The following is a 12372-nucleotide window of genomic DNA, read 5'->3' on the forward strand; positions in this document are numbered from 1 at the left end:
TCAAGTATACCTCCTTACTCTTCGCATGCCAAAACAAAATCTATACAATACTGTCCGAATCAAAATCACAAGGTTCAAAGGTTTAAAGGTTCGTTCCAACTGGTCCCAAAGCCCGCCACTATATATCATTTAGTACATTGATTGTTCATGTTGATATGCATTAATTGGTGTAGCACTCTCAATTTCATTGTATACCTGTAAACAGTGCCAATAAAGGCCTTACAGTCTATTTTATGTCCCATTACATAAACACTTAAACTTAAGTTTGACATGAATTGTGATATATCTCTAATGCCAGAGTTTGTGTACATTAGTGTTTTAAAATAAGCTAAAAAAAAAATAGAAAAACACAAGTCTTTTGAGTTCCTGAATTAAGCCCGCCTCATTCAGATCCTCTTCCGACTACGTATTTCTTTTTTCTCTGTTGTGATCATTCATTTCATCGAGTGGCCTGTGGCTACGGAGCCCCACCTGTTGTCAGGGTATGAAAAAAAATGCACTAATCTGTGCTTTACTTAAGTATTAGTTAATGAGGTGTTCCCAACACTTTTCATTGTCCGGGAGGGAAACATAGAAATTGTACTTCTGGGGGAGCGGCACAGCCAAAAATCGCTTATTCCACACACTACAAAACTGAAACTGCTAAAACTACTGAACTGAGCAAATGGATTATTAGTAAATCGTGCGCATGGATTACTAAACTGAGCAAACAGATTACTGTGCATACAGTTTAGTAAACCATGTGCACGGATTAATGCAAATATCTTTTTTCCATACCCTGGCACAAGAGGGGCTCCATATGTGGCAGATCTTGCTTTGTGAAAAAATAAATTTTATACAATGAAAGTTGTTGAATTTCTCTTTTTTTCTTTTCTTTACATTTTATAGTTAAATGAACGTACATTTATTAAAACGAACAAGAGGAATTAAGTTACGCGTATATACTGTTGAGTACCGGTATTCATTCTCAGGTACAGAACCAAGGATGACACAATGAAATATCACAATCCCTGGTGTTGAGTAACATAATTGAACTATAAGAAATCACAATGAATATTGTAGCTCAATACATACTCACGTGTCATAGTCCTGTATGATCTGTCCGACAGCTAAAATTGCAGCAAGGTACTCATTGCTTCCCAATGGGTTAATGTAATGGAGGGAAGAAGGCTCTCTCGGGTTCCCATTGGATGCTGTGAAGTCGATACCAACCTATGGAAAAAAAAAAAAAAAATCAGAACAAACGTTTCTTTAAATTTAGTGCATGCAAAAACTAAAGAAAACTTGATTGCCAATCACGGACATCCAGGTCCCACTGTCATTGCTCACGTGAGCATTGAAGTCCCCCAAAAGAACAAGGGAGTTCCTACCCGGCACCCTCCCAAAGACTCCAAAAAGAGTAATTTGCATAGGCACAAACCTCAGTCAGGACCCGTCCACTTACCCGAAGGCCGAGGGAGGCTTTTTTTTTTTTTTATTCTTTTCTAATGGTTAAAAAAACATACATTACGGAAAAGAAGAGTGACTCTTAATGTATATGTTATAATAAAAGGGGTTCTACTATTCATTACCGACCCGAAAAAATTGTAGGGCAACCTAAACCATGAAGCCAAAGCCCAAATAAACAACCATTGCCCCTTTTGAATGTCAAGATGCTTATAGACATACAAAAGAGTATTCTAATATTTCAGTGCCATATATAGAATACATTTGATGTCGCTAAAACATTACATTTTCTGAGCTATTATGGCAATTTCCTTGAGTGATTTCTGCTAGTAGACATGATTAGTTTGATAACTGTGAATTCAGTGACAGTGGGAGGTAACGCCATTCTGTTTCCAACCAGTTTTTAGCCCCAAGCTATTTAGAACTGTGAACATAAAAATACACATTACACGAGGGGCGCTCACTTTCTACAAGCGGTTGCTCAGAGAAACTGGGTACAATAGTCTAATTATGGAATTTTCTAAAAGTTGCAGTGGAGGCACAATAGAAAAATGTATTCGCAAAAAAATGTGAATGAATAGACACAAGAACATTCAGGCTCGGTATGTTAGCTAGATGGAACCGTCGTTAGCTAGGTGGAACTTTGTCATTCTTTTCAATCTTTTTCTTTGAGGACTGGTGAGTTATATGCCTGAGAGTAGCTCAAAACACACTCCCTTCTTAATGTACAAAAAAAAAAGATACATTTATAAAGGTGGGGAAAACAATTGACAATTCCACTTGATCGATGCTGCTTATCAATTCAATTCCTTTTCTATTCTGGTTGTGTGAGGATACAAATGATTTCTGAAATCATGGACGTCAACTTTTCATGATCAACAGCCATCCATCCATCTATTATCTAGCAGATCAGCATCTTCGTGAGGAGACGCCGACCAATAGCAGACCAGCATTGTAGTGATGTGTTGCATGGAGGCATTTTGACGGCAAAAGAAAATATGTGCAATTACCTAGAAACGCCTGAAGATGGAGACAAAATAACACAAATACAGCCAACTCCCTAGGGTCATGACAGTTGTTTTTGTTGCAAAGCAGGGAAAATACCGTAAAGAGGGAACGGAAAAACTCAGTATTCCACATCGCAACATGAAAATAACGTAAGCCAGGGATGCTGTAACCCGGGTGGAGCAGTGGTAAGCACGTCGACCTCACCCGAGTTTAAATCCACTTGCTCGTTCTTTCCTTCCTGTGTGGAGTTTGCATGATCTCCCCGAGCCCGCGTGGGTTCTCTCCCGGCACTTCGGCTTCCTCCCACACTCCAAAAACATGTCTGGCAGGCAGGACATACTATTGGACATACTACATTGTCGTTAGGTGTGAGTGAGTGTGTGAATGGTTGTTCGTCTCTCCGTGCCCTGCAATTGGCTGGCAACCAGTGCAGGGTGTCCCCCGCCTACTGCCCGAAACCAGCTGGGATAGGCACCGCGGTGCAAGCCTGCGACCCATAAGATAAGCGGCTCTGGAATATGGATGGATGGATATTTATAAATGCTACAAGAGCCTGAGTGCTAGGACTGCGAAGCTGGCAAACAGCTTTTACCCACAGGCTCGCAGAATTCTGAACAAATCCCTCATGCACTAATCTGCCTCATCACCAGACGCTTTACCACATGCACACATGCACCTTACAACGGAATAAGAATTTCATTGTGTAGTGTTACTATGCAGAAGACAAAACTCTTGAATTTTGAATTGACACACACATATATACAGTACATTTTAAAATGTCAGCTGTGACCTTTGTAAACATTTTTCTTAACTCCTGACAATTATGTGACCATGGCTTTCTAATTAGCACAAGAGAAGTACAGTATTAGCAACAAGGCTAAATTATACTGTACTCTAGATGCCTTCCTTCTCCTCAAAAGGATTTTTCCTAACTCTTCAGAATATGGCAGCGTTGACGAAAATGCACCAACTTAATGTGTTTATGGAAGTAAATGGACAAACTGAGAATGTAACTATTTTCTGGAGGTTTCCACATAGAGGAAAGGAGCATGCTCACAGAGAGCTAGCAAGAATGTACTATTGAAAGAAATCTGTAAACTATCCATCAGTCCTCCGTAGAATTTTAAATCAAAAGCTCGAGGACTACAGCCGACAGTCGGAGGTGAGTATCAAAAGAGAGAAGAATTTTGTTGGTTCAAGCAGAAGATCTCTTTGACAGAGAAACCAGCCATGTCCTGCAGCTCTGACAAAATGCAGGAAATGAGGAACACATAAGCAGAATCGTGAGGCAAGTAAACAATCGATTGTTTGGAATTAAATTGCGCTGAGGTGGTTCTCAAAAACAGCTGGTTTTTGATTACAATACCGACTTACTGCAGTTGATGATTGTCAGGAAAGCAACATCTTGAATATAATCTCTAAATTGTGATCTAATCTAATTAGTTTCCGTTATAAAGCAACAAAAGGTTGCTGTCAAAATTTTCATTCTAAGGGCAATACTGTACAGTCAAGAGGATTCTAATTAAATGTTGAAGTCATTGCGATTTCTTTTATTGTATCAAAATCGTGAGATGGGATTATTACCCACAAATTGAGGCAAATGGTCAGTAACCAGATGAATTATATACATCACTTCAAATGTTGGGGAGAAACAAATGACGAGTTAATACCCGAACCGTTCTTAGAAATTTGTACAAAAAAATTAAACAATAATTACAATCACAGTAATAACAATGTTAAACTATGAGTGTAATTCTCAACTGCTAAGTATGAGAAAGCAATGCCTTTGATTAAATGGTGTTTCAATCCCTGTAATTAGGCCATACGTGTCTGCTATCTGCTCAAACGATGTACTGAATCATTTGGTGCCTAAAATAGTTATATGAAACATAAGATATGCCCAAAAGTCAAATACTTCTTTCACAACAGCCCATCTGCAGCAGCAAACCTCTTTGTGTTGGGAGTGTTCCCAAGAAATGCTGCTGTTCCCTAAAGCCCGAGGAGAGGAGAGTTTTTCTTCCTGGAGATTAGGATTAGAGTCATTTTAAGTCTGATTGAACACCACAGAACAGCTCAATCTGCATGTGTGTGTGTCTACATGTGCGCGACTTTGTCTCTTTGTACATGCTTGTGACAGCTGCGCATATACATGGGGTGCGTACTATATGATGATGCGATAATTAAATTCAGCATGACTCTCGGCGTGTCTAAATCACCGCCGTTTGGCGAGAAAGGTGTGAAGCAAGTGAAGGTGTATGGGCACTGCGTCGAGTTCATGTTCTCAACGCAGCTAAGAAATGTCAGTGATTAAATACCAGGATGAGGGAAGAGCTATTTGTGCCGAGGGATGGAAGTTTGTAAATAGCTTAGTGTGGCAGGAGAGAGGCTGCACTTGCGTATCTTAAAAGGTTTAACACAAGGAGGACACTGTACTGTATGCACACAGATGTGTGCAACCTTGAAAGAGCTGCGTGTCTGTGACAAAAGCCGAAAGATTAGGACGGGAGACAAGATTTAAGGATCTTACTCTGCCTTGGATTTCACCCCGACATTTTTTTTTTACATATAGTACAGAATCAGTGAAAACTTTGGAAACACATTCAAATTTAAATGACCTCAAATGAAACACATTAAGAGGTCAAGGAATTCAAATTATTAACTCTGTTAAAATGCACAGCTCTACGTTTAAAGAGATTTCAGGCCACGGAACTGCCTAAGAAAAGAGCAAGATGTGCAAAGCTGGGCAAAAGGTGACTACTGTGAAAAATACAAATGACCACATTCCGTTTCGGTAAAGATGCTTTTTTTAACCAAATAATCGCATCACTATTTCTTCATAAAATCGATGAGCGAAAGTCTAGCTTGGTTTATACAACACGACGGTACGCGTTTTGCACCACTGTATACTCTGAGCAGCTTTCCCCAGCAGTCAGCCAATATTCTCCCATACTATAGGAGGCAGCAAATTGACTCTACAGCATAAAAACAACAATACTCTATAAAGGAGGTAGGGAATCCTAGTCGATTCAAACGATCTAAACAGACTCCTCATCTCTTCCCAACGTGGTGCTTGCCAGGAGTTGTTTATGGTATTCCCTTGGTATTCCCACGGTATTCCCTTTCAGACAAATCCTAAAGGTATTTTTTATTTTTTTTTTTACCGGCGAACTGAAGCTTCATAAGCAATTGTTCGTCTGCCATTGTTGTTCATCGTAAAAAAATCCGGAAGATGAGCTTTGCGGAAAATCTGTTTCGCATGGACTCCGCACGGAGGGGCGTGGTTGTCAAAATAACGTCACTTGACGCGCGGATTTTGCGGAAGCGTCAATCTTAAACCAATCTTAACACTTGAAGACAGGATAAAAGTATTAAAGATGAAAGATGCATGAAGCAGAGTGAATGACATTATGCTAGAAATTGATGTAAGTATAAAAATGAATGCTTATTGTAGATTTGGAAATGTCTTTCTTTTTTCTTGTTTAAATGTTGGATGCTTTTGTTTTTAACGTCAGTCAAACTGTAGATTGCACAACATGTTTTTTATGTTTACGTCCAAGACATGGATCTGCTAAAGCAGTGGTGTCAGACAAATTTTTATTTTGGGCCACATTGTAGTGATAGTTTCTGTCAGAGGGCCAGAATGACTGTGAATTCAAATACATTTTAAGTGTGTTGATCACACATTTACCAAGATTTGATATCAGAGGCCGGCAAAAACTGTTCAAAAGAGATTTGGAGAATAAGAAAATTTTTGTTTTTCTTCCTACAAATTTTTAAAAGTTAAGACAACTTGCAATTTTGGTATTTTAGCCAGAAACCTGAAGTCAAATCAGCATTCCAAGGGCCACAAAAAGTGAGGTGGCGGGCCGGATCTGGCCCCCGGGCCTTGACTTTGACACCTGAGTGAAAAGTCCCCTGTTGGGAAAAATTTCAGGCTGCAATAATGATTTTGTTGTACAGGAGTTCTACTGTATGATGTTCATTAAAACAGTGTTTCAATCAGTTTGTTAGTTTATTGCTATCTGCTGCTAATACTTGTGATTCTGATTCATAGTGTAGGAAGTGTGGCTACTGATTGATTGACAACTCTTCACAATACATCAAACATAACCCTATGAGGCAATGACCAATACTGTTTACAGGCTATTAGTTAAAGAGACTGCAAAAAGCATGGCACACATATGGCATACAAGTAGGTTCTGAGGGAGAGACATCCAGGTGACACTGCCTTATATATGATGATTCGGTGTCACGAATATATGTATAAAGTCTTTCTAAGTGTTGAGAGGAAGAAGAGGCGAATGGGAAGTGAAAACGAAAAAACAAAACAAAAACAAAAGCATGGCAGGGTGACGTCGGCCGTTCAGGTACTGTTGTTGTACGTTTTGTTTGTATGCGTTCTCATCCTGCGTTTGCGCGAAGGCTTATTCCATGCTTTAAACACCGCCTCTGGCGGTCTGGAGGGGTGAAATAGAACTCACAGTAAACATGAGCTGGCATCCTCCAAGTATGTAATCCAGGAAAGTGTAGTCCCTTGTAATCTGGACACACAAAAGTCAAAGATTTAAGTAAAAACCATGCACGTGTAATAGAATATAAAGTGCACATATTTTATTCCTTGCTACACCCACATTTTGTTTAAAAGTGACAATGCTGTTGTTTTGATCATGCAATGTATTTGTCACCTTTATCATCATGGTTATGTATTGTCAGCTTTTGACAGTTTCATTTATTCATCACCTTTGCCATACAGACTTACTGTTGTGACTGGTTGTATGCGGTTGTTTCTTGATGCATCAGATTCCATACACTTGCTGTGGTTCTTTAGATTACTATATTGTGTCATATAGGATTTAATTTTGACAATATAACCTCTAGGATGTCAGTAACATACAGTTGTCTTCCTAGTTTGGTTTTTTAGTCTCATTTCCGAGTCAGTTTTCCGAGTTTAGTTACCGAGTCAATTTTCTGTTGTTTGCTTTGGTTACCTTGAATTTTTGTAAATAAATAAATAAATAAATTTAAAAAAAAAGAAAAGATTTTCTATTCTCCCACTTCTGTGTCATGTGTTCTTCTGGGAGCAAATCCTCCACATCATGTGAAAATACAACCCATGGTTTCCTGACACAATACACCATGTAAAGAATATCATTGTGTTATATAATATGCCATATGTCTGGTTGCAGGAATATAAGTGCATTTTTCTGTTAATTTTGTCATGATATACAGTTTTTTTTTTGTTTTTTTTAATCATTCAGTCCACACCCCTTTTTGTGTGTGTTTGTATTTATGCTAAGGGACAGGTGCTCACCATAATGATTGGTCAAAGCAAACATGGGACACCTTGTTGTCAGTCAGTCACAGTTATAGCAGAAGAACAATTATTGTTACAAAACTTGATCTGCTTTGGGTCGGACCAGTCACAAAATTACAATTAGTCAAATCAATTCAGACAGCCAACAAAGACAATTAACAACCATGAAGTGATTTGTGTCAAATGGCAGTATATGTGTCGGATTAGTGGAGAAAAAAAGCAATTACGACAGGTTTAATGTCATTACAGAACACTCAGTCCCATTCTTATTCACTAATTTGGTATATTTGTTTGAGTTAGTTGTTTTTGTTTGTTTTTTTTTTATCTCCATAAGTAAATTAATGCACATTGCAATGGTTTATTGATAGGGACATATTATAGACCAAAATTCATCCTTACCTTACATGATTTGAGGATAATAACTCCTGAATTTTTATAATTCTTCTTCTTCTTTTGTTTCTTTGGGTTGATGCATTCAAATTCCACCTGGCAAAGATTTATAGAAAAAAAGAACACAATATATTCAGGAGTAGAAAATGGCAATCTTGTGCTGACTAATATAATGTGTATGTGTGTGTTTTGTTGCACTACTACAAAATAGTTGAAAATAGACATTGGAGCAAAAGTAGGTAGTTAAGTCAAGTCAGTCAAGTTTATTTATACAGCCCTGATTCACCACAGTATCAAAGGGCTTCAAAGTTGAAGAGAAATCACTGAAAGTGTCACATAGAACATCACAAATACACAACAGCATCCCGTGAAAAGAGGAGGAAGGGAAAAAAATCTAATTGTATTAAATAATTATCAAATTCGAGTCAAATTGATTCATCAAATTACTCAATAGTTAATTCCCTGTTATGGGACTGGAAGTTTCCGCAAAAGACTTTGCATCTCAAAAGGCTCCTCTCTCCCTATTCTCCATCCCCCATCTTGCCTGTCTTTTCTCGTGAGCATTTTTAGACACACACCATTGGCACATGTGAAAAGGCTCAGCGGGAGAACAAAGTCATGTGGCTGCTTTGCTGCACACACGGTCATATCCAAACACTGACACGTACACGCTACGGATGGTGAATTTACCAGTTTCTGTACAATGTATCATTAGCAGACAAAGAAAGAAGAAATGACAAGTTAAAATTCATTCAGTGTCTATTCAGCAGAGACTTCGAAACCATTCCAGCATCATCCAGAACTATACCTATTGATAGTAATAATCATGACTAGCTTCACAGATTTTGAATAGAGATGTACGTCGATTACACTATAATGCACAGCACACACCACAGAGCAAGGCTTTGGACAAATGAGTGCATTATAATTTACTGAGCACCAAAGGCCTTGGATTCACATGTCTTGTTTACATTTAATTAATAGATTCTTCAATCTAAATGACACTTTTGGCTAAATTATAGAGCATCCATCAAAAGACCTAGAGTAGTTTTTTCAGCTGAGAGGAAAAAAAATAACTTCAACCCTTTTATCCAAGCTGACTGATATAACGGATACAACGGATGACCCAAAGGAACAGCTTAAAAGTTCAAATTTAGGTCAAAAGTTAACATGTGTTAAAAGTTTGTTTCGCTTCTTTTCTTTTGTTAGCTAAAAAGGATCCAATTTTAGGCATACAACTTTTTACAGTCATCAGGGCAAGTGGGGGGGGGGGGGGGGTGCCTTTGTAAAAAAAGAAATGAGAAGCACTGACAGAAAGAAATATTGATGGAATTGTTTTATGAAAAAAAAAAGGGGTCATCAAAACCATATGTTTTCATTTCATGTATTCAAAGGAACCTTTTGCCCATATTATAGTTTTGCGCAACTTTGTATTTTCTTAGTCACCTTTACGATGTGGATGCTGCTTTATGAGCTGGAATGAGGTTTTTTTTAGTTCACGACTGCATTTTCAAAAGGTAATAGTTTGAATGTCTTGGGAATTTGACTGTTTCCAAATGTTTTACTGGTACTGTATATCGTCACAGCATGCCTTCCTTAGCAGAAAACCAAAGTTAAAATCAGTCATTCGTCGGCAACTTAAACATCAAAGTCACAGAGACTTGAAGTCAGGCATATCCAAAGTCTGGTCCGCAGGTCAATTGTGGCTCACCTTTTTCGATTGCCCGCAGCCTCTCTTATCAAACCAATGAGTCCCACCAACACTATTGACCATAGTATCAAATACATGTATACAAAAAAGCTTCCCGTATTTTCTCAGCCATAGGGGGCATTTAAAAGTCCTAAATTATAGCCAAAATTGACAAGGCGCCTTATGATGTGCTGCATCATGTGTGCACCTGCAGCTGTTGCAAAATCAGTAAGTATTGCTGAGTGACATCAATGAGCGCTCTGCTTGACTGACTGAAAACCTTTCCTGCCTGTATGAAAAGAGGAATGGTGGAATGGAGGAATGGCAATAAAAACATCAATCAAGAAAAAAACTGTCAATTGAAAAAAAAAAAAAAAGATGAGGCCTCACTAGATTATTGTTTTTTAGTGCCTTGACTTGATGGATTGAACTTCATTTCTAAGCAACACTGTGTGAACATGATTGATTTTAGACCAAGCACTGTGTTGTCACAACAGAGGCTGCTCACTCTGGTAACCAAAGATCATCAAGTTGGTTGAGTGTTGTCGAACGTGGGAAGTTGGCTGCTGGAAAAGTCGATCTTGGGGCGATAAAGTTTAGGGCATCCCTGGTATACAGTACTTTATAATGCTGTTCACTGTTTTGAATTTAGAGGTTTACAGTAAACATTTAATAGTGGATAATATGTCATGTTCCTAATGACGTTAGATGTGTTGTATCTTCCTAAAGGTGTTTTTCAGACAGACTTTTTCTTCATTTGTTGTCGTCTTCAAATATGATTTTGGAGATTTTGGTAAAAACTTGAAAATGAAAAAATACCAAAAAGTATGCCATTTGCAAAAATGGTTGGAATGACCCTCACACATTTTATCGTACCAAATCTGGTCCTCTTTGAAAAAAGTTTAAAAACCCCTGTTTTAAGTGGATACATGGTTGATGCTTTTCAGGAAAAAAGGTATGAAGAACAAAAGCTGGGAGCACACAACAGATACTGAGACAGATGGTGGAGACTCTTCTGTTTCGATGTGTAGTGTGAGATAGCTGGCTGAACATTTAAGCTGGTGTGAAACTGGAGTGACTTTAATGAGTGGCTCACTGAGGACGGGAAGTACCTCTAGACCTACTGGCTATCATCAATTGCTTTAGGAACAGATCCAAACGGGTTGGGTTGGTTTTATTTTTAAACTGTAGAAGTGTCTCTCTGGTCACACTAAAGCTTATGTTTCTGAGGCCCCGACAATTGGTTGCCATCAACATGGTAAACCACTCAACTATTTAATTTGTTGTACACACAGATGGTGTAGTTTGATGAAAGAGAATCGTCAATATGACAAGTTAAAACAAGTACTAAAAAGGGCCGTTACCACCAGCTTTTTCTACTCAGCTCTACTCTACTTGACAAAAGCATGGTCTCTGCCATGAAATCCACCCAGCTCTACTTTACCCAATCCCCTTTTTTCAGTAAGGCTTCCCTTGCTGGGCAAAAGAATAGTGGGCCGAGTGGAAAAAGCGATTTAACTACTTAGCAAGCCATTGATTGGTCCAGGCAGATCATCATCGACTTGCGCCAAGGCGTGGGACAGATAAATAGTCAGCATTCACAGCCGCCATTCATTTTCGCAAAACTACATTTTCGCTAGAACAATGACTGCGCGGAAAATTAGTACTCGGACTTTTGGGACGTTTCCAACATTTTTAACCTTGTTTTTAACCTAAGTCATAAAGTTGGCGGTACTTCATAAGCGTGTTTGCTCTCGCTTCTGCAGCCTTCCCTTCCTGGGCTTCATGTAAATGTAGTCTTCCGGTTTGTGCAAAATTAAAAAAAAAAAAAAAACAACCACAATCAAAGCATCAGGTACAAGAGTCCTGCTCATGCTCAATTGTCTTCGCAATGTGTTGCTGGAGTCGCACTTAATATATGTCACTGGAGAGGTCGGCTGTTAATTTACGTCAAAGGTGAGGTGGGGAGGGGGAGCTCAGGGCATGGCGGTAGCAGTGGAGAAGGGGTTTCAGGGGTTACCAGTCGCTGTGGAGACAGTAATGGTCTTGGTGTGGAGCTGGATAGAGTAGTGTGGGGAAGAGTATAATGCGGCGTGAATACTCTTGGTGGGAACGGGGCTTAAGAAAATAATATGTGCCTTTGTAAGAGGGCAACTATTTTTCGGATTCCACTTGTTTGGCTGTGACAGCTCTATAGCTCCACCCCTCCCAAGCCGTGACTCAAAATGGCGAGGAGTGCCCTGTTGGCCATCACTCCATTGAAACCGCTGTCGTGGTGAATTTGGCAATTTATTTCTTGGGCCATGTTAACGGTGTGTGGAGCCGACTACTATAAACCATCCATACTATAAACTACCCAACGCAGAGGCCAGGAGATTTGCGTTGCACCCAATGAGGAGGGTTACACTTTCACCTTGACGTTTAGCTTTTATACAATATTGTCCAGCTTCTCTAGGTCACTCCGGTCCTAGAGAGCCGCTATCATGCATGTATTCCATTTCTTTCTTCTGTAGCACACCTAATT

The 12372-nt window shown here is 39.1% G+C and overlaps 1 protein-coding gene across 2 annotated transcripts in view; it reads right to left on the reverse strand.

Annotated features, from left to right (window-relative positions):
- Window positions 1-12372, reverse strand: part of cpne2 (copine II) — a 42264-nt gene that overhangs the window by 13031 nt on the left and 16861 nt on the right. For both annotated transcript variants that reach the window (XM_088416810.1, XM_088416811.1), the window contains exons 9-11: window positions 8168-8254; window positions 6936-6995; window positions 1079-1212 (exon numbers count right to left, since the gene is read on the reverse strand). In XM_088416810.1, the coding sequence (XP_088272936.1) occupies window positions 1079-1212; window positions 6936-6995; window positions 8168-8254 (281 nt within the window). The remainder of the gene's footprint in view (window positions 1-1078; window positions 1213-6935; window positions 6996-8167; window positions 8255-12372) is intronic.

This window comes from Hippichthys cyanospilos, chromosome 6, assembly GCF_059441005.1.
Source record: "Hippichthys cyanospilos isolate Australia breed blue-spotted pipefish chromosome 6, RoL_Hcya_1.0, whole genome shotgun sequence".
NCBI lineage: Eukaryota > Metazoa > Chordata > Actinopteri > Syngnathiformes > Syngnathidae > Hippichthys > Hippichthys cyanospilos.